The 22,889-nt window shown below is 40.6% G+C and overlaps 1 protein-coding gene across 1 annotated transcript in view; it reads left to right on the forward strand.

Annotated features, from left to right (window-relative positions):
* The window catches only part of LOC308242020 (transmembrane protease serine 11F-like), a gene marked incomplete at both ends in the record, with an annotated part of 42,816 nt that extends 24,024 nt beyond the window's left edge, over positions 1-18,792 (forward strand). Inside the window, 4 exons of the mRNA XM_080655815.1 lie at positions 9,113-9,314; positions 12,460-12,719; positions 15,561-15,703; positions 18,634-18,792. Coding sequence (XP_080511941.1) covers positions 9,113-9,314; positions 12,460-12,719; positions 15,561-15,703; positions 18,634-18,792 — 764 coding nt within the window. The remainder of the gene's footprint in view (positions 1-9,112; positions 9,315-12,459; positions 12,720-15,560; positions 15,704-18,633) is intronic.
* Between the last annotated feature and the right edge of the window lie 4,097 nt (positions 18,793-22,889).

The following is a 22,889-nucleotide window of genomic DNA, read 5'->3' on the forward strand; positions in this document are numbered from 1 at the left end:
TTTTTCTCTTTACTTCTTCTATGTGGATTTTACATTTGTTATGGCATTTTTGTGATTTCTTAAAGAATTTATTTAATTACAGACAGCACTTTTGGTATATGTGGTCTTATCGCAGCATATTTTTCCTTTATGGTTGTTTGCTTTTGTTATATGAAGGTCATATTTTCTTGCATATAACAAGCACATGTGTCCTAAAGATTTTTGTAGAAAATAACTTTCAGAGATGTATTTGTATTCTGACATTATATATTATGTGATGTGGGAGGCCTGGATCATTCTGTACATTTAGATGCAGACTTAAGTTCACATTTTACAAGCAGAATATGTGAAAATGACATCATTCACCCCTCTGTAGCACCAGCTCTATCATTCACTGATGTCAATGATCTTTTTCTGTTTAAATTGCTTTTAATGAGGTGTCTTAGTCTGTTTTTGATGGTATAACAAAATACCACAGATTGGATGGCTTATGAACAGCAGAAATGTGTTGCTCACAGATCTGGAGGAAGTCCAAGATCAGGGTGCCAGCATAGCTGGGTAGAGACCCTCTTCTGAGTCATAGACTTCTTATTGTATCATCAACCACATGGCAGAAGGGGCTAGGGGCCTCTCTGGAGCCTATTTTACAAGTCACTAATTTCATTTATGAGGGCTATACCATCATAACTTAAGCCATCTCCCAAAGTCCCCACTTACTAATATCATCACCTTTAAGGATTAGGATTTCAACATGTAAATTTGGGAGATAAACCTTCAGATCATTGTATAACTACATTTTCATAGACCCCCCTCTCTCTCTTTAAAATCTCTAGATAGTATATGGCACTGGAAATTACGGCTTCTGAATACACACGTAAAGAAAAGTTGATGGTCACAATGGGATGGTTCAATCTATAGTTTCCACTTGGCTGGGGACAGGTGCAGTGCCGCTTTATTCCCTGGGCTGGGGAAATCAAATAGCAGTGAGCCAGGGGCTTTGTCACCCTTCTTGTGGTTCTCCACACAGTTCTAGCTCTCTGGGTAGGAAGTGGGTACTCCAAGAAGTTACTTCTCAAACCAATCCACTGGATACTGCAGTTATTGAAAACATCTACCAAAATTTATCATGTTTTCTTAACTTTCTTTAATTTTTATGATCTTGTTCCTTTTGCTTTTGAAAATTACCATAGACTTAAAATTTTCATCTTCAATATGAAGCTAATAACACCATAAAAAGTTGTGGAAAATATATGTACAGGGCTTGGCTCATAACTAGTAGATATTTAATTATTACCTCCATGCTTATTTTAATGGGAAGTTGGGAGAGGAAGTATTGGATACTACTGATATGGCACCATATTAACCCAGAAACCCTATTTATTCAATTTTAAGCATATCTTAAGCTGAGGTTATTTAACCATGAGGGAATTATGATGAATTTTTAAATCCAACTTTAGGTAACTACTTTTTACCTGTTTCTGAATAAAATTATTTTTTGGAGAAAAAACTTGCATTCTTTTTTTTTTTTTTAAATATATTGATTTCAGAGAGGAAGGGAAAGGAATAGAGAGATAAAAACATCAATGATGAGAGAGAATCATTACTTGGCTATCTCTTGCATGCCCAACACTGGGTATCAAGCCCGCAACCCAGGCATGTGCCCTGACTGGTAATCAAACATGGACCTCCTGGTTCATAGGTCGATGCTCAACCACTGAGCCACTCCAGCTGGGCGCATTCTTTTTTTAAACTATGTTTTTATTGATTTTAGAGATAGGAAAGGAAAGGGATAAAGAAGGAAATATCAATGATAAGAGAGGATCATCTATCGGCTGTCTCCTGCACACCCCCTTTTGGGGGTCATGCCCACAACCTGGGTACATACCCTGACCAGGAATCAAACTGACCTCCTGGTTCATGGGTCAATGCTCAACCACTGAGCTACAACAGCAGGCAAAACTTGTATTCTTAATACAAATAGAAATAATAGAAAAGTACATTAAAATTACACTAATATACTTTTAAGTCTTAAGGTTGGTTTGAAGTCTAATCAACTGAGGGTTTGTTATCAAAGAATCAAAAAAAATTGTTAAAGAAAAATAACAAGAACCAAAGATCAGAGCATAAATTAACAAAGTAAAGTCTAAAAAAAATAAAATAAAAATAAATAAAATAAAAAGATCAGTGAAACCAAGAGCTGGTTCTTTGCAATGATTGACAAGGTTGACAAACCTTTAGCCAGATTCATCAAGAGAAAAAGAGAAAGAACCCAAATAAATAAAATAAAAAATGAAAGAGGAAAAGTAACAACTAACATAAAAGAAATACAAAGTATTATAAGAAAATATTGTGAAGAACTATATGGCAACAAATTTGACAATTTGGATAAAATGGATAAATTCTTAGAAACATACAATCTTCCAAAACTGAATCAGGAAGAATCAGAAATTCTGAACAGACTGATTGCAACTAGTGAAATCAAAACAGTAATTAAAAAAAACAAACTACTAACAAACAAAAGCCCTGAACCAGATAGGTTCACAGGTGAATTTTTCCAAACATTCAAAGAAGAACTAATACCTGTCCTCAAACTATTTCAAAAAATTTCAGAGGAGGGAAGACTTCCAAGCTCATTTTACAAAGCCAGCATATTTGAAATTATTCAAATTTCAAAACCAGATAAAGACACCACAAAAAAAGAAAACTTTAGGCCAATATCCTTGATGAACATGGATGCTAAAATCCTCAACAAAATATTATCAAACTAATATCCAGCAATACATGTAAAAGATCATACATCATGATCAAGTGGGAATAAAAGGTTGGTACAATATCTTTAAATCAAAAACATGATACACCACATAAACAAAATGAAGGATAAAAAAACTCATGATCATTTTAATGGATGCAGAAAACATTTATGATAAAAACTCTCAGCAAAGAGGTAATAGAGGGACTATACCTCCACATAATATAGGCCAAATATGACAAACCCATAGCCAAAATCATATTCAATAGGCAAAAACTTACAAGTATTTTCCTTAAGATTGGGAACAAGACAGGGATGCCTGCTTTCACCATCTTATTCAACATAGCACTGGAAGTCCAAGCCACAGCATCAAATTCAAAAGTTTTGCACAGCAAAGGAAACCGAATCATCAACAAAATGAAAAGACAATGCACTCAATGGGAGAACACATTTGCCAAAGATACATCTGATAAGGGATTACTATCCAAAACTTATAAAGAACTTATAAAACTCAATAGGCACACACACACACACACAGTCCAAAAAAAAAAAAAATGGACATAGGACCTGAATAGACACTTTTCCAATGAGGACATACAGATAGCCAATAGACATATTAAAAGATGCTTAATGTCACTAGTCATTAGAGAAATGCAAATTAAAATCACATTGAGATATCACCTCACAACTGTCAGAATGGCTATCATAAATAAATCAACAAGCAAGTGTTGGTGAGGGTGCAGAGAAAAGGGAATTCTCGTGCACTTTGGTGGGAATGCAGATTGGTGCAGCCACTGTGAAAACAGTATGGAGTTACATAAAAAAAAAATTAAAAATGGAGCTGCCTTATGACCCACCAATTCCACTTCTGGGATTATATCTGAAGAAACCTGAAACACTGATTCAAAGGAATATATGCACCCCTATGTTCTCTGCAGTGCTATTTGCAATATGTAAGATTTGGAAGCAACCCAAGTGTCCATCTGTAGATGATGAATTAAAATGCTATGGTACATTTACACCATGGAATACTATGCAGCTATAAAAAAACACAAGGAAATCTTTCTTTTTTTAAAATAAATCTTTATTCAGATTATTACAATTGTTTCTCCTTTTTCCCCCCATAGCTCCCCAACCACCTGGTTCCCACCCCACCTTCTGCCCTTACCTCCACCCCCACTGTCCTCATCAATAGGTGTATGATTTTTGTCCAGTCTCTTCCTGAACCCCCCCATTCCTCTTTCCCCCTGAGAATTATCAATTCACTCCCTTTCTATGCCCCTGATTCTATTATATTCACCAAATTATTCTTTTCCTCAGGTTTTTAATTCACTTGATTTTTAGGTTCACTTGTTGGTAGATATGTATTTGTTGTTCATAATTTTTATCTTTACTTTTTTCTTCTTCCTCTTCTTGAAGAATACCTTTCAGCATTTCATATAATACTGGTTTGGTGGTGATGAACTCCTTTAGCTTTTTCTTATCTGTGAAGCTCTTTATCTGCCCTTCAATTCTGAATGATAGCTTTGCTGGGTAGAGTAATCTTGGTTGTAGGTTCTTGTTATTCATCACTTTGAATATTTCTTGCTACTCCCGTCTGGCCTGCATAGTTTCTGTTGAGAAATCAGCTGACAATCGTATGGGTGCTCCCTTGTAGGTAACTAACTGTTTTTCTCTTGCTGCTTTTAATATTCTCTCTTTGTCTTTTGCTCTTGGCATTTTAATTATGATGTGTCTTGGTGTGGTCCTCTTTGGATTCCTTTTGTTTGGGGTTCTGTGCGCTTCCTGGACTTGTAAGTCTATTTCTTTCACCAGGTAGGGGTAGTTTTCAGTCATTATTTCTTCAAATAGGTTTTCAGTATCTTGCTCTCTCTCTTCTTCTGGCACCCCCATAATTCTGATGTTGGTACGCTTGAAGTTGTCCCAGAGGCTTCTTACACTATCTTCAACTTTTTGGATTTTTTTTTCTTTTTGCTTTTTCGGTTGAGTGTTTTTTGCTTCTTTGTATTTCAATTCTTTGACTTGATTCTTGTGTTCCTCTAGTCTGCTATTGGGTCTCTGTATAATATTTTTTATTTCAGTCAGTGTATGTTTAATTTCTAGTTGGTCCTTTTTCATATCTTTGAGGGTCTCATTATATTTATCGGCCTTTTCTAGGATATTCTTGAAAAGCCTTATAACTGTGGTTTTGAATTTTATATCCAGTCGTTTGTTTTCCTCCATTTCTTTCGTTTGTGATCTGATTCTTTGACACCGCATGTTCACTGCTTCCCTGAGTTGGTACGGTATATTTGTGGGCTAGGTTTCCTATATGGCCCAATGGGTTGGCCTCCCCAGTTAACCTGAGGTGGACACTCTTGGTGCACCCCTTTGTGGACTGTGTGTACAGCCTTGTTGTAGTTAAGTCTTGATTGTTGTTGGTATCACTGGGAGGAATTGACCTCCAGGCCAGTTGGCTGTAAAGATCCACTGTGTCTATGCTGGGAGAAGTTCGGTGCTGGAGACAGCCTTATAGGATTAGACTTGCCAAATTGCAATAGCCTCTGTGCTCAGCTTGGATGGGGTGGAGTCTCAGGGCGGAGCAGACAGTCTTGGCTTCCAGTCAGCCTTGCCCTTGCGCATGTGTGCCTGCGCGCACCTCCAGACCTCTGCCTTCCCTGGCTCCTGAGTCTCCGCCTGAGAGTCCAGATTCCCACCCCGTAAGAGCGTGGGTCCCCAGGGGCTCGCCTGGAACTGGGGTTCAGTGCAGTCAGAACTGGGGTTCAGTGCAGTCAGGAGCTTCTGACTCCCTTCTGCTAGGGAAAGCCTGTAGCAACTTCCTCAGCCTTTGTGCACACTGGCGCACGCGCTTCAAGACCCCTGCCCGCCAGGGCTCCCCCGGGTCTCCCCCGGCTCTCCGAGTCTCCGGGTGCCTTTCTCTCTACCTGACAGTCCAGACTCCCCCTGTATGAGCCTGGGTCCACGGGGTTTCTCCCGGGACTGGGGTTCAGTGCAGTCAGAACTGGGGTTCAGTGCGGTCGGGGGCTTCCTTCCCCCTTCCGCCAGAGAAAGTCAGCCAGGTTCTCAGCCGCCCTTCCTCTCTGCACACACAAAGACCCTTTGCTGTACCTCCAATTCTCTGTGAGCTTTTCTCTTTCCTTCTAGTTGTAGAATTTTCACTCAGCCAGCTTTCCTGTGGTTCTGGATGGTGTCCGTTCTGTCTTTTAGTTGTAGTTTTGAAATTGTTGTGCGAGGCAGCAGTTTAGGTGCTTACCTATGCCGCCATCTTGGTTTCTCCTAAGGAAATCTTAATCTTTCTGACAGCTTGGGTGGAGAGCATGATGCTAAGTAAAATCAGCCAGTCAGAGAAAACAAAAACCATATGAGTTTCTCATATTTAGAATCTAATGAACAAAAAACTAACAAACCAAAGAGAAATAGACTTATAAATAGAGAAAAGACTGACAGCTGTTGGGGGGGGGGGGCAGATGTTGTGGGGTTGGGTGAAAAAGATGAAGGGATTAAGCAAAAAAATAAAAAATAAATACACAAACTCATAGGCACAGACAACAGCATGGTGATTACCAGAGGGGAAAGGGAGTGGAGGGAGATAGAAGAGGATAAAGGGGAATAAATGGTGATGAAAGAAGGAACTTGACTTGATGTGGTAAACACATACTACAATATATAGATGGTGTATTATAGAATTGTATACCTGAAAGCTATATAATTTTATCAACCAATGTCTCCCCAATAAATTCAATTAAAGAGAAAAGAAAAAGGACAAGAACCATATGATTTCACTCATATGTGGAGTATAATAAAACAGAAAGCCACAAATTAACAACCTAAACAAACAAATTCATAGACACAGACAATAGAAAGGCAGTTATCAGGAAAAGGGGGTGGGGAGGATGAACAGGATAAAGAGGGTCATATTTATGGTGACAGAGGAGACTAGACTTTGGGTGGTGAGCACACAATGCAATATTCAGATGTATAGAATTGTACACCTGAAACTTATATAATGTTATTAACCAGTGTTACCCCAATACACTTAACTTACAAAGTAGCCTTTCAATTTTTAGAAAACTAAATAAAGGCATTATTTCTTAAATTCTGGGTTTTGCAAAGACAACATAGAGATTCATGTCAAGGGAAAATCATGACATATTATTGGCCTCTCTTAGGAGTAAAAATACAAACTTTAATGTGGATCCTCCTTGATTTTATATCTAACTAGTGGCCCAGTGCACAAAATTCGTGCACATTAAAAGGGGATTAATTAGAGGAAATAATTTAATATTGCTATTTGCCCTTTCTTTATAATAGAAGTGTCAGAGATGAAAGAAAATTAGTAAAATGCATATGAAAACCTTCCTCCTGTCAGAGTCTAGGGTGCACCATGGGACCCAGAGTCAAGTCCCCGCCCACCCATGTGCACCTCAAAATCACATGAGACCCAGACCCGACCGGCCCCCCTGCCATCGGGCTAGATCCACACCTGGCCAGTCCCACCCTTGTCAAGCGCCACCCAGCAGGGAGTGTAGCCTCAGGTCCCCCAGCCCAGACCGGGGAAGGGGCATGCCTTGAGGTCCCCCATCAAACCCCTCCAGGTGGGGGACATGGACTGAGATCCCCTGTCAAGCCCCGCCAGGTGGAGGGGCACAGCCTCAGGTCCCCCGGCCTGGCACCGGGAGGGGGCGCAGCCTCAGGTCCCCCATCAAGCCCCGCTGGGCGGGGGGTGTGGCCTGAGTTCCCCCGACCCAGCACTGGGGGTGCTCCTTGAGCTCCCCTGTCAAGCCCCGCCAGGCAGGGGGCCACAGCCTCAGGCCCAGTGCCGGGGCGGGGAGTGTGGCCTGAGGTCCCCCGGCCTGGTGCCAGGGTGGGAAGTGCGGCCTGAAGTCCCCTGTCAAGCCTCACCTGGTGGGGGAGGGCGCGACCTGAGGTCCTCCAGCCTGGCACTGGGGTGGGTGGAGCAGCCTGAGGTCCCCTAGCCCAGCACTAGGACAGGAAGCGCACCTTGAGGTCCCCCGTCAAGTCCTGCCTGGCGGGGGGCATGGCCTCAGGTCCACTGGCCTGGCGCTGGGGTCAGGGGGTGAGTCCTGAGGTTCCCCCAGCCCAGACCAGGGTGGAGAGCATGCCTTGAGGTCCCCCGTCAAGCCCCGCTGGGTGGGGGGCATGGCCTGAGGTCCCCCATCAAGTTTTGCCAGGCTGGGGGGAGCAGCCCCAGGTCCCCCATCAAGCTCTGCTGGGCGGGGGGGCGTGGCCTGAGTTCCCCCAACCCAGCTCTGGGGTGCACCTTGAGGTCCCCAGTCAAGCCCCGCTGGGTGGGGGACACGGCCTGAGGTCCCCTGTCAAGCCCAGCCAGGCACGGGGGCACAGCCTCAGGTCCCTTGGCCCAGTGCTGGGGCAGGGGGTGTGGTCTGAGGTCACCTGGTCTGGTGCTGGGGTGGGGGTGTGGCCTGAAGTCCCCTGTCAAGCCCCACCTGGTGGGGGCACGGCCTGAGTTCCCCAACCCAGCACTGGGGGTGCACCTTGAGGTCCACTGTCAAGCCCCGCTGGGTGGGGGGCACAGCCTGAGATCCCCTGTCAAGCCCAGCCAGGCAGGGGGGCGCAGCCTCAGGTCCCCTGGCCTGGTGCTGGGGGTGGAGGAAGCAGCCTGAGGTCCCCCATCAAGCCCAGCTGGTAGGGGGTCATGGCCTGAAGTCCCCTGCCAGGCCCCACCTGGTGAGGGGCACGGCCTGAGGTCCCTGTCAAGCCCCCTGGGGGCGGGGGAGGGCATAGCCTCAGGTCCCTGCTGATTGCTCATGAAGGCTCCTTATGGGAACTTGGCTTCAGCTGTGGGTGCAGCCATCTTTGTGACGGAGTGATGGTCAATTAGCATATTCCCTCTTTATTAGATAGGACTTTAGTAGATACGATGATCACTACCAATTTGATGAATTCCAGCAATTTATGTTCTTTCTCCAAGGCTGAGTTTCTCATCAGAAAAGTGTTTTTGTTGTAAATGTATCTAAAAACTTAGGAGAGGATCTATACATTCTTTTTTTACTATTTTATTTAATTTATTGGGATGACACTGGTTAATAAAAATACTTATATTGTATTTTTGATGCTTAATAAATTATCTACCTATTTATTTATCTATACAATGTATGCTTTATATAGAGAGACAGAAGTTGATCCTGGATTGGATGCCTTGAAATATTAGCAAATATTTCTTTTGAACCTCAGTAAGATCAGTAGAACCCCTACCAATAACCTCAGAGACTGAGTGCTAGAAATGGGTTAAAGAGTGCCAGGAGCAATGGCTTGTCTAAGCATCAGCACCCAACGCAAGTCGGGATATATTTTTTCCCCCTCCTTTTCATGAAAACAAGCTAATGTGTATTTCTGTGACAGGCTGTGGAATAAGGATGACATCTTCAAACATGCCGTTACCAGCATACACTTCTACAGAAAGGATTGTCCAAGGAAGGGAAACAGCTATGGAAGGGGAATGGCCGTGGCAGGCCAGCCTCCAGCTCAAAGGGGCAGGCCATCAGTGTGGAGCCAGCCTCATCAGTAACACCTGGCTGCTCACAGCTGCTCACTGCTTCCGCAAGTAAGTTCCCAGGACTGTTGTGGGTCTCCTTTACTGAGTTACCAGTTGTCATCTATGGATTCAGTGATTGGGAAGAGTCTAATCTCACCAGTTTATCTTCTGCTCCATTATGGATGGACCCTCCTCGGTCCCCTAAAATGCATGATGCTTGCTCTATGCCCTGATTATGTTCATCTCCTCTCCCTGCTCTAAATATCTATGATGTTTGGTTTATATCACTCTTGTGGTTCTCACCATGTATTTTCCTGTATTATCATGACATTAGTATTATCGTTCCTACTATATCATAAATTATTTTACTGTAAAGACTGATTATTATACATGTAACAAGATTAAGCTTTTTCATATAAGCAAGGAGACAATTCAGCCACTTCTGTGTGTTTTCCCCCAATTAATCCTTCTATCCCACTCTCACTTTATAAATAAGACAAAGTGAAAGGTGTCACTCTTGAAGCTTCCCTTCCAACTGCATCACCTAAGAACTCCTGTGAGTGGGGTGGACCAGAGAGGTATATGGATGACGGGAGAGTCCTGCCACCTTGCCTCTCTGACTTCACAGTATGGAAGACTGGTCTTAAAGGGCCCATTAGGAGCAGTCTGCTAGACCTTTCACGGCTGTAGCTCTTAAAGCTCAGCTTTGTCAGTTCATGTAACAGATATCCACAGGCCCACTATTGCCCCAGGTGATCAGGGACACACCTTCTTTCCTCCCTGAATTTTCACCAACAGGGAACAGAAAGTTTTTCCTTTTAAACTCTCAAAAGATAAAAGCTCTGAATGAAGCCCTGGCCAGTGGCACTGTTCACACATCCTTTCAAGAAAACTATCTTTGGTGAGTCTAGGAGGCTTTTGACCATCCTTCAAAGGGTAACACCCAAACGGTTCCAAGGTACCTACACCTCTTTTAAAAATGGGGTAGATGTGTAATAGAAATGACCTAATGAACTTAAGGTAACTGTCTGTCACTCTCTCATGAGAGAAAAGAAAAGGGACTCATTTATATTTACAAAATAACTAGCATCATGTCTTAGGTGAACTTGAGTGTCACTAATTTTTTAAGGCTTTCTGATATTTGACATAGTGCTCCAATGTTTATAATTGTTTTGGGGAATATCATTTATTTTTGTTTATAATTGATCTCTATAATTTATGTACATTGAAAATAAATCCAGATGTCAATTTATTGATTTTTAATGAAGAATATAAGCTATAGTGATTGAGATCCATGTTTCGGCAGGCCCAGTGTAGTTGCTATGTGCTAAAAGACCCAACTGGGAATTGGCCATTAAGTTTGGTAAAATAGAAATAACTGGTGAGCACTGGATTCAGTGAGTTTAGATGCCACTTTCAAGGAATTTTTAAATAAATGGAAACAGAAATTTGACAAATGACAATAGGTATAGAGACTCATAGGAAGGATTTCCTAACACATGAACGATGGCATATTTTATTCTGGTAATCTAAAAGAGTTGGGAAATGTAATGATCCTGGAAAGGGTTCATTTTGGGGATTGATACCAATTTCATGTAATTGCACAATGACATATACTGTTGTGAAGGAAAAACACAGGGTTCCTTATCTGAAGTGTTTTTAAATTTTATGTTTTTCTCCCCACAGAAACAGTGTATTATTTAAAAATCATATTTAAGATAAATGTCAGTACGTTTATGCCTATAAAAAAGGAGCTCCATCTTTGGGAAATAGTGTGGGTGGGGAAAAAGGTTTTGATAGGATGGCATGAGACCTGGACTCTCTCTCTCTCTGGCACTAAGCAGCAGGCTATGGCCCTCCCCTGGGTAAGCCATTTAACTTGAGTCTCAGTGTCCTTGTCCACAGTGTGTTGAACAGGGCCTATTATAGGAGTCTTCTTTTTTGGTTGACAGTGCATGAAGAGATGGGTACTTTTTTTTCTTTTAATCTAACCAATTAGTTTACAAGCTCCTTGAGACTGAAATCACATATGTCTTGTATCTCCCAGAATTCTACTTTTCAAATAATTCTTCATCCCTAAGATTTCAGCTTTGAATAAACACTTCCTTTAAAATATAAATAAGTAAAACAGCTGAGAGAGGAGCCCTCTGCGTCTCCCAGTCCCCACCCTTGGGCTCTGCCTGCTTATCCCTGGGCAGTGCCTCATACTTTGAAAACCACTAATCTTTCAGGTTTTCATTACACTGAAACATTTATGATTCACCAACACAGTAATCCCACATGAACAAGGAAATCCCCTTTTTGAATTCTCCTCTGTGTAATTTCCTTCTACATAATTTTCCTCTACAAAGAGAATTTCCAGTTTGTATATATTTCTAGTCATTCTTGATGGGGATGATTAGAAAAAGAGGGAACTGGGTTTGGGGGAAGAATGGGAGGTTAAAGAGATGGCAGTATTACATAGAAGTTGCTTGTGATGTAACTGCGGGAGAGAAAAGCATCTATGTGAAGAGAACCTCAAAAGCAGTAAGGGGGACTGACCAGATCAGATCAAAGGGTGGTGAGAGCTCTCACACATGACGTTGAGTCAGGGCTGCTTAGTCCTTAAATATCCAGACAGGGTCTAGGCGTAGGTGGAAAAACAATCCTGGATACATACAGGAGTTTGTACACACAAGAGACAAATTAGACTTTGTTTCAAGGAAAACAGCAAGACCCAGTAAACAAGAGCAGAATGTGAGTCATAAGAATGAATGGGGTATCTGTGACAGAGGGAAGATGCCTCTGAGCATGTATAATATCCAAAACAAATCAAAATTAATATCCATACATTTCATTGAAATTATAGAAGACTGAGGATCTAATGAATTTCTAATAAACAAAAAAAGGTAAAGATCAGAAATTAATTGTATGGTACCCATTACTATTAATGAAGCATGAATATTCCATTTAGTTGCCGTGCTCTTTTAATTTTAGAGGATGTAAAACATTTTAAGGGCTTTCATACTCTCACACCATCAGCTTGTTTAGCCTCTTTTTTCAATAAGGCTTTCAATTACAAATTCTCTTACCTTAGGGATTTTGAGGAGCATAATCCCAATAATTGAGGAGAAATACAAAATATATATAAATATATATATATATAAATAATATATAGAAATAAAAATATATATAATGTTAAGTGTCATAAATTTCATCCTTTAATGTTTTACAGAAATAAAGACCCACATCAATGGATTGCTACTTTTGGTACAACTATTAAGCCACCCGCAGTGGAACGAAATGTGGGGAAAATCATCCTTCATGAAAATTACCGTAGAGAAACAAATGAAAATGACATTGCCTTGGTTCAGCTTACCACCCGAGTTGAGTTTTCAAATGTAGTCCAGAGAGTTTGCCTCCCAGATTCATCTATAAAGTTGCCACCTAAAACAAGTGTATTTGTCACAGGGTTTGGATCCATTGTAGATGATGGTGAGTAATTCAAAATAATTTACCAGTACAAGTATGTCTTAAGCTCTAACAAGATGGCTTAGGGAATCCTCTTTAGATTTCTACTAAAAATAATGTTGATGCTTCCAATGTACATGATCCCAAGGAGATCAGGGTGGCTGTGGGTTAAAAAGTAAAAGGTATCAGGTCCCTATCCTTGAGTTCACAATTAATTGAAGCAGTGGTAAGAAAAGCTAATATGGAAGGAAAGAACAGAGTATTTTATGTGCTATAAAATGAGACAAACTTTTACGGGAGTACAAAGGAGTAAATGATTCCAAATTGTATATTTCCCATATGTAAACACTGCTGGTTAGCATATACTTCACACCACAATCTTACGATAATTCGTCTTTTTTTTTTTTTTTTTTTTTTGGTCTAAACTTTTCCTTGTGTTAATGAGGATTTATGGTATTAATAAATATAAAAGTGTTTTGTGAATTTTCATTTTGGTTAGTTAATAGAATCTGCATTTTTTTCCTGTGTCCCACTTCTTAGGAGGTTTAAAAAATATCAATTCTAAAATTTTTGACTTTAAAGAGAGAGAGTAATTATGCCAGGCTAAAAAAGGAGACATATGTACTACTATTTGTAATACTTCAAACAATTAAAAAAATGATAATAAAATAAATAAAATTAAAAAAAAAAGAAAAGAAAGTGTGTTGCAATTGGTAAAGGGTTCTACAGATGTCAGCTATTTTAGTATGGTGAGCCTGGAGTTGTTTTGTGTGATAACAGTAATATCCCTTTACAACTTAGCAAGTTCTCTCATGTTCCTTGATTCATTCAAATGGATATAGTCTGAGTTCCAAGATCACTTCTAATTCTCTGAGGAATAGCGAGTTTTTACTTCCAAATAAAGCTTAAAAAGAAAAAAAAAATTATGCCAGGCTAGTGTGGCTAGGTGATTTAGTGTTGACTTATGAACCAGGAGGCCGCGGTTCAATTCCTGGTCAGGTTCAGGGCATGTGCACGGGGTTGCAGGTTCAATAACTGGTGGGAGGGCATGTGGGAAGCAGCCAATCAAAGATTCTCTCTCATCATTGATGTTTCTATCTCTCTCTCCCTCTCCCTTCCTCTCTGAAAGCAATAAAAATATATTTTAAAAAATAGATTAATTAAATATTTTAAAGTGGGAAATAAGAAATGTTTAAGGTTATATCAAGGATATCCTGAAGAAAGTAGGAGACAAACATGAATATATCTTAACCGGGCTTTTGTTTATTTTTTTGACAGAAGTTGATTAAGCGTAAGATTTCCCAAATGCTCTATGCACCTCCAACTTGACTTCGTGAAAGGTTATTCCCTTCTTGCTCACTCAGGGCTACTCACCCACAGCTTCACTCAGGAGCCCTGAGCTATTTCCTTTCTCTTCATGTGCTCAGTTGTGCAGTATTCTCGCCTCCTACCTCCTGGCCCTGCTGTGCTGGCATCTAATTGCTAGCATGTACTGGACATCTGTTCTGTTTCCCACCCTTCAGGATGCCCCTAAATAACACACTACAGCAGAGAGTAGGGCAAAGAGCTCTGTGCAGTTCATATCCTGGTCTCCACTTGAAAGCTTTTGGAAAATCAGTCAACTTCCATGAGTCTTAAATTCTTTATATTGAAAAATGTTCCGGTTGGACAAGAACAGTGTAATGGAGCCTCTCCTCATGAAAAAAACCCATATATATATATCCTATATAATAAAAGACTAGAGGTGTCACGATGGAAACAACCAGAGACCAGATCACCACGGCCCCTCACAGGCTAGCCCCGCTCCCAAGCAAGCGGTTAGAACAGCTGTGGGCAAACTACGGCCCGTGGGCCGGATCCGGCCCGTTCAGCTGTTCTATCCGGCCCGTAGAGCCGAAAGAGCGGAGGGTTCTCTTGCTCTCCCCTCCGCTCCTTTACTTTGAATTTATATTAGTTCACACAAACACTCCATCCATGCTTTTGTTCCGGCCCTCCGGTCCAGTTTAAGAACCCATTGTGGCCCTCGAGTCAAAAAGTTTTCCCACCCCTGAGTTAGAACAATCAAGCAGGCAGACAGAGTAGTTAGGGGAGATCAGGTAGGCAGACAGCCCCTCACTGGTCTGGCGCTGCCCCCAAGCAAGTGGTTAGGGGCAGTCAGGCAGGCGGGCGGACAGAGTGGTTAGGGGTGATCAGGTAGGCAGACCAGCAGTTAGGAGTGATCAGGTAGGCAGGCAAGTAGTTAGGGGCGATCAGGTAGGCAGGTCAGTGGTTAGGGGCAATCATATAGGTAGACGGCCCCCTCAAGGCTTTCCCCCTCCCCCAGCAAAGAAAGAGGGAGGCCCAGACCAGCCAAGTCATCACATCTCAGCCTGTCACCTGCAGAAGGAGGCCACTGGTGGCAAGTGCTGCACAGATGGCAAGCAGTGGCAGCAGTGGGGGTGGGGCCAGCTGCCTGCAGCTGGGGGAAGGAAAGCCCCAATAGGCCCTGATCTCAGGCCAGGCCTAGGGACCCTACCCGAGGGGTCCTGGATTGTGAGAGGGTGCAGGCTGGGCTGAGGGACCCCCACCCCCGAGTGCACGAATTTTCGTGCACCAGGCCTCTAGTATATATATATTATTGCATGTGGTTGTAAGGGTGCCAATAGCTTATGCACTATTAGGATATAATATTGGGTTGTATATGTTTATGGTCCTTTAATGTAGACATTTATAAAACAAAATAAAATTAGGCAACAATTAATATTAATAAAATAATATTATGCTTTTGCTCCTAGGGTTTTATCTTCCATGCTTTTGTCTTCCATGTCTTAGATACAACTGTATTTAAGAATGTGTTTTTTGTTTGTTTGTTTATTTGTATAATAGGACCCACACAAAATAAACTTCGGCAAGCCAGGGTGGAAACCATAAGCAGTGATATATGTAACAGAAAGGATGTGTATGATGGTCTGATCACTTCAGGAATGTTATGTGCTGGATTCATGGAAGGGAAAGTAGATGCATGTAAGGTAAGTCCAAAGTCAGGTCAAAACATTAAAAGGAAAGTTTCTATTAGCTATTTCTAAATTTGGCATATATTTCACTTGAGATTAAAAAAAGGCAGTTATTTCACTAAGGAGTCAGTTTATTTAATAATCATAATAACAAACATTATGATATTGAATATTTACTGTGTGCCAACCAAAATACTTAGCACTTTTTATACATTATTTTACTTAATATGAGGTTGAACCAGTACTATAATTATATTATAAACTAGAGTCCCAGTGCACGAAATGGGGGGTCCCCTCAGCCCGGCCTGCACCCTCATGTAATCCAGGACCCCTTGGGGGATGTCCGACTGCTGGTTTAGGCACAATCCCGCAGGGATCCCTATGGGATCAGGCATAAGCCGGCAGTCGGACATCCCTCTCACAATTCGGAACCATTGGCTCCTAACTGCTTGCCTGCCTGCCTACCTGATCGCCCCTAACCACTCTGCATGCCAGCCTGATCAACCCTAACCATTCTGCCTGCCTGATCACCCCTAACCACTCGCCTGCCTGATCACACCTATCCACTCGCCTGCCTGCCTGATCACCCCTAACTGCTCACCTGCCTGCCTGATCACCCCTAACCACTCTGCCTGCCTGAATAATTGCCTCTAACCACATGCCTGCCTGCCTGATCACCCCTACCCACTCTGCCTGACTGCCTCATTGCCTCTAACTGCTTGCCTGCTTGACTGATCACCCCTAACTTCCTCTCCCTCGGGCCCCACTGCCGAGGCTTCATCCGGAAGGAAGTCGTTCAGCATATTAAGCTTTTATTATTATAGGCTAGGGCCCAGTACATGAATTCATGCACCTTGAAAGGAACTGTGGCCGAGAGGCTGTTGTGGGCACAGGGGCAAGTCTTGACCCATCCTCTGTGCCACCACTTGGCCCCTCCCGCTTCAGCCCCCGGTCCTCTGTCTGCCTACTGCCCCACTCCCACCGGGCTCCCACATGCTGATGGCGCTGGCCCTGCTCTCACCCGATGACAGTGTGGAGTGATTGGGGCCAGTGCCAGCAGTGGGTGTGAGTGGCAGCTGCTGCCCTGATTTTCCTCAGGAGCAGGGGGAGGTGGAGAAGCCCTCAGGGGTGACTGGGGCTGGCAGGAGTTGCGAGCGCTGGAAGGGAGCAAAGAATTTTCACTAATCACCAGAGGCTCGCCCAGATGACAGCAACTGGTGCCCCACCTTGGTCTGGCATCCCCGCTCTCCTACTCTACTATTCTGCTGTGGCTGATGCCTGTCATGTTCCATGCGCACCTCCTGGTGGTCATCACACATCATACTGACTGGTTGTTCAGTTGTTCGGTTGTTCAGTTGTTCGGTTGTTCTTTCGGACTATTTGCATATTAGGGTTTTATATATACAGATAGATCCCTTTATTCTGAACTGATGATTTTGTTTCCCAATTTTCAAAGAAAATAATAATCTTAAGAGGGGACATTTTTCATCTTCCTGGCACCAGATGCACACCTGCCTTCATCTGGACCCATTTTATCCACCTTCAGTGTAGGCCACAACAGAGGAGCTGCCTCTTCTCTAAGGCTGATTACTTGTCTCCTCAGACTTCCCTTCTTATTGGCATTTTGGAAAAGTTTTCACTACCTATTATGTCCTCTCAATCTTATAATAGTCCATATTTCTTTTGTAACGAGATCCTTCCCCATTCAGTTCTCTCAAGTTAGGAAACAAACAAATAACTCTTTCTTGGCCCATTATATAGCCTGTCTTCTCTTTACTATCAAATATTTTGGAAACTGTCTATATGCGTTGTTTAATTTCTCAAACAATTTCTATATAGTTTCTGTTCTATCAGTTCATGAAAAATAGCTCTTCTTGAGGTTTTCATTGATGCACCATTGACCTCCAACAAATGATTTTTGGTCTTTTTTTTTTTTTCTTAAACCTCTCAACAGCATTTAACAATGCTACCCAATCCCTCTTTTCTGACATATTGTCTTCCTTTGGCTTGTAATGATTTTCATCCTACATCTCTGTCTGTCCCTTCTCTGTATCCTTTTCAGGATCATTCTCTTAATCCCAGACATTAAATTTTGGTCTATTTTATACCTGTTCCTCTTTTTACCCTATGCTTTCTCTGTAGAAGATCTATTTATTTTTCCACCATAGCTTCATTATCATCTTTTTACTTTTAGGTCCCCAACCTCCCCTGTGATATCCAGACTTATATATTTCCTCAACCTCCACTTTTATCTCCAGACTTACAAAAGGGTGGGCAAAAAATGTAGGTTTATAGTTGTGAGTACATGAAAGAGTTTATTCTTGTATTATTATTATATTATTTATTTATATTGTTTGTCTTATTATTATTCTTATTGTTATTATTCATATCCTTACTTATGATTTATCTTTTAGGTAATAATGGCTGTTAATTTAACCAATGACCAATGAAAGTGGATACTTAAATAATACCTACTTTTGCCCAACCCTGTAGATTCTACTCCACATGGATATTTTAAAGGCATCTCATTTAAAATGTTGCACCTGATTCTGCTCTTATTCCCCTCTCCATCTGATCTTTTCCTATGCTTTGTACCTCTGTGAATGGCATCCCCTTTCATTCTGTTGAACAAGCCATTCCAACTTCCTTTATCTCTTATCCATGCACAAATACTAACCTCTTATTAAATATTTTATGCACATGCTTACTAAACCATGCATAAAATATCTAATCAAACTAGCAAAATAATCCAAGGATGCTGAACCAGAAATAATGTATCCACTCCATATGAATGTTAGTCTTTCTAGAAAACAATGCACTTGAAAGTTTAGCATTTTCTTTGTACCAATTTTCTTTTTTTTCCCCTGTGGAAGAGAGATAATTGCAATGACCTTCCTACTCATTTAGAGTTAACAATTTTAAATATGTTTTTGTTTTTTCTCCAGGGTGATTCTGGTGGACCTCTGGTTTATGATAATCATGACATCTGGTACCTTATTGGTATAGTAAGTTGGGGACAATCATGTGCTCTTCCCAAAAAACCTGGGGTCTACACAAGAGTGACTCAGTATCGAAACTGGATTGCCTCAAAGACTGGTATCTAGTGTGAATTGTCTGTGAATTATATCCATAGCACACAAAGGTGAAACTCCTGCATATTGTATATTATTTATATTCATGTGGTTTGGATCAGTGCTTTTGCTGGAGGTCTCAGACCAATCCTTTGTGACTGAACTCTCTACTCTAAGGGAAGAAGACACAGCAAATGACAGGTAGCACTGATTCTTTGCTCACAAGGGAAACTGTGTTACTTATTAACAAGATGAATACTTATAAATGGTTTTCCTCAATGGGAGATGAGGACCATCATTTTCCACCGGATATGAAGAGCTGCCAGGGCTGCCAAAATCTTACTTCATATAACACCTGGAGCACTTGGGATTCTTCTAGCAAAGCAAGTCAAACAACAGTCTTCCCTGAGGATTCAGGGCTTCAATATTCTGGCACTGACGATTGGACTCTTAATGGCCAGAATGGAGAAGTGGGATTTGCAATATAACTTGAACTCTAACCTGGGTTTATAAATTATAATAATTATCATTAACCACAAGAGTTTTCATTTAAAAAATGTTAAAAGGTATCTGAACTTGATGTTAACATTATTTTAAACACAAAAACATTAGCTTCAGGATGCATATTGTATTTTTTAAAAAAAATATATTTTATTGATTTTTTAAAGAGAGGAAAGGAGAGGGATAGAGAGTTAGAAACATCGATGAGAGAGAAACATCGATCAGCTGCCTACTGCATACCCCCCACCGGGGATGTGCCCGCAACCAAGGTACATGCCCTTGACCAGAATCGAACCTGGAACCCTTCAGTCCGCAGGCCGATGCTCTATCCACTGAGCCAAACCGGTCAGGGCAATTGTATTGTTAATAAGCAATTCTGATTTGTTTTTTAACAGCATCATCAGTCAGTATTAGGTCAGAAAGGAGAATAAAATAGACTCTTGGGAACATTTTCCCATCAATTCAGGAAGATAAAAAGAACTGACGCAACCTAGGCTAGCGGAGTTGGTTTCAAATTATTCGTAACAGGACAAACACTTCAGATTTTTTATGGAATGAACTATCCACTTATTTATTTAGAAATATCTACATCAATGTATTATAACTGGTGCTCTTGTAAGTCTTCAGCCATATGACAAGTCATATGTCTATCAGAATGTCAAGTTGAGAGAGCTGATTCGTGCGAATCACTTAGTACAGTGCCTGGTATATATATCATGCACTATAAAAATGTTTGCTATAATGGAAAGGAATGCTTCTGTGAGTTTTAAGATAAATTAACCTAAGTTGTCAAATGAGTGAATGACTTTGAGGCTTAAATCAGCCCAAAATCTAACGGGGGAGAGCACAGGCTTTGGAATTAGGCTGCCTGAGCTTGAATATTGGCTGTGCCTCATATGAGCTGTTGTCATTATACAGGTTTCTTAACATCACTGTGCATTAGCGCTCTTATCTTTATGGTGGGAGTAAAAATGGTGCCTACTCATATGATTGTTATGAGAATTAAATGCACTAATATGAGTAAAGAAAGCTCTTGGAACAGTATCTGCACACAGTAGGCCAATGATATGGACTGCTATGAATTAGCGTGCTTTGGACTCAATAAAACAATATACTTTTTAAAAACCTGTCCCTTGCTTCTTTAAAATCATGTAATCAATTTCAGAATACTTTACATTGTAAAAAATTAGGTGACGCTAGATTTTCAAAAACACTCTTTATGTCTAATATATTTTGAATGCTGTCTACAAGCAGACATCGTTCAAAATATAGGCTGCAGAGCAACCTGACTTCAGGGCTGTGACTACAGTGACGCAGCTGTGTTCATTTTCAGGCCTCGATGCAAGGACTCAAGTGCTAAATGTGCTGTTCTGATTTATCAGGGGAAAATTTAGCCTCTCTGTTTCTTTAATGACTGAAAGTTTTGTTAATTTGTGTGTATGTGCTTATATGTAATATATGTAAACAAGATGTATCTCACTGAAAAAATCTCCTAGTTATTTACACCTTGATATTAAGATAGATCATGAACAGAAAAGGATCATCCATAGATGCTTTCCTTTTAAAAAGAAACTGACACCCAATTTCTGAGTTGATGACTACTAATAACTAAATATCAATAGAAAAAGCAAAGTGAAAACTTAAATCTTTACACTTCTTTCTATATGCAGAGAAACACCCAAAGCTTCCTAGAGAATATTTAGCATATTCAAGATGTGCTTGATGGACGATAGACTTTTTTTATATTAATGCTAAACACAGCCCTTGGTAGAAACAGGAAAACAAATCTGTCTACAAAAAAAAATATTTTCTACTATGTAAGTTCTATTACAATGGATATGTGCTTTTGTGTAACTATATTTATATTTCAGAAGACTGTGATAACTTTTTGCATATGTGTCTGTGAAACTATATATACTGATTTAAATAATTCTATATTTAATTCAATTCAATTCAATTCAATTCAATTCAATTCAATTCAATGACATTTTGACACAAATGAGAGGAATAAATCCAAAAGTCCATAAACAAATTTAAGAAATTGAAAAGTGGATTTTAAAACAGAATTTATGTGTACTATTTCTAGTTTGATTAAGCCTGACCTATTGTATGGTGTTATAGTAATTATGCAATAATAGCTTTTCCTCAGGTTTTCCATCTACCATATGGGGCATACATTAAGCTAGCTACCTCTTGGCATTATTGTGAATCTTTCCTGTTGAATAATAAAGTTGAAAAGTCAAAGAATGTTTAAAACTTGCTCAAAAAAGTACAAAATATATTACTGTAGACATATCAGTACAGATGCTGCTCTAAGATTGTAAAGAAGTTTTGTTTGTTTTTTACAGTGTCAGCATTTTTATGTATCAATACTCTTGCTTTGTGAGTTTTGCAAATATATTGTGGTTAAAAACACAAAAACCTGGGCTTTGCCTCTTATGCTGTGAATGCTCTAATAATATTCACATATTTTAATAGAAAAAAGAACTTTTAATTTGTCTGACTCCTTGTTTTAAAAGACAGGTCAAATTCATTAGGCAGACAGTAAACACTACAGCACATAATCTCTGTGGGATCTTGATGGAATGTTGGGTGCCATGAGAAAGAACTAAAGGTTTGTTTTTAATGCTAGGTAGAACAAGATTGAAGCAAAATTTTTACAAACATTTAATCATATTCTCTCAGTGAAATCTTCATGATTCAACAATAAGAACAAAAATATATTAACAGGAATCTACCCTTTTGAGAATAAAGTTGTGGCTTTGTTAATATATTTATTTGACAGAGAGGAAATGTGTGGGAGGCATTCCTTCATGCAATCATGGAAATGGAAAATAAACTTGTTACAAATTATTGAAACTAAAGCTAGAATTATAGCTGTTAAAACCTGGAAGGACCTAAGAGACTATCTACAGCAATAGTCACACCACTTTTTTTGACTGAAGTTTAATCAAAGCCAAGAGAATTTTTCCAAGTTATACCGTGTAGGTTATTGCCAGTGTAGAAACTTAACCCAGGAGACCCTTGTGTCCAGTCTAGCTATCTCTCTATCACTCTAATCCAAGTTATTCAGGTTCATTAGCCAGGAACACTGCAGTTCTAGAAATCACTGGAATTAAATGTTTGTTACTAAACCAAGGTTTCTTCTTGCAAAAATATGAGGTAAAATGGTGTTCAGCAAAGCATATCAATGGACAAAACCAGTTTTACAATTTAGACAACACCACAGCACTATAGTCACCTATCCCGAAAGAAATGGAGGATGATTTGAATGTAGGAAATCTGCACAGCCAGTTAAATTCACAGGTCAGAACACTCCATGCTTTTGTAAATGCTTACAAAGAAACTTCTTTCTTTTTTTTTTCCAGGTGTCACCTTTTTTTTTATTGTTTAAAGTATTACATATATTAGTACATATATCTCCTTTTTTCCCCCCATTGACCTTCCCCCAGCCTACCATAACCCCTGTCGCATGCCCTCATCCCACCCCCGCAGTGTCTTGTGTCCATTGGTGTGCTTATGTGCATGCATACAAGTCCTTTGGTTGATCTATTTCCCCCCCTCCCTCCCCAACACTCCCCAGCCTTCCCGTTGTAATTTGACAGTCTGTTGGGTGCTTTACTGCCTCT

The sequence above is a fragment of the Plecotus auritus genome (assembly GCF_963455305.1).
Source record: "Plecotus auritus genome assembly, chromosome: 1".
NCBI lineage: Eukaryota > Metazoa > Chordata > Mammalia > Chiroptera > Vespertilionidae > Plecotus > Plecotus auritus.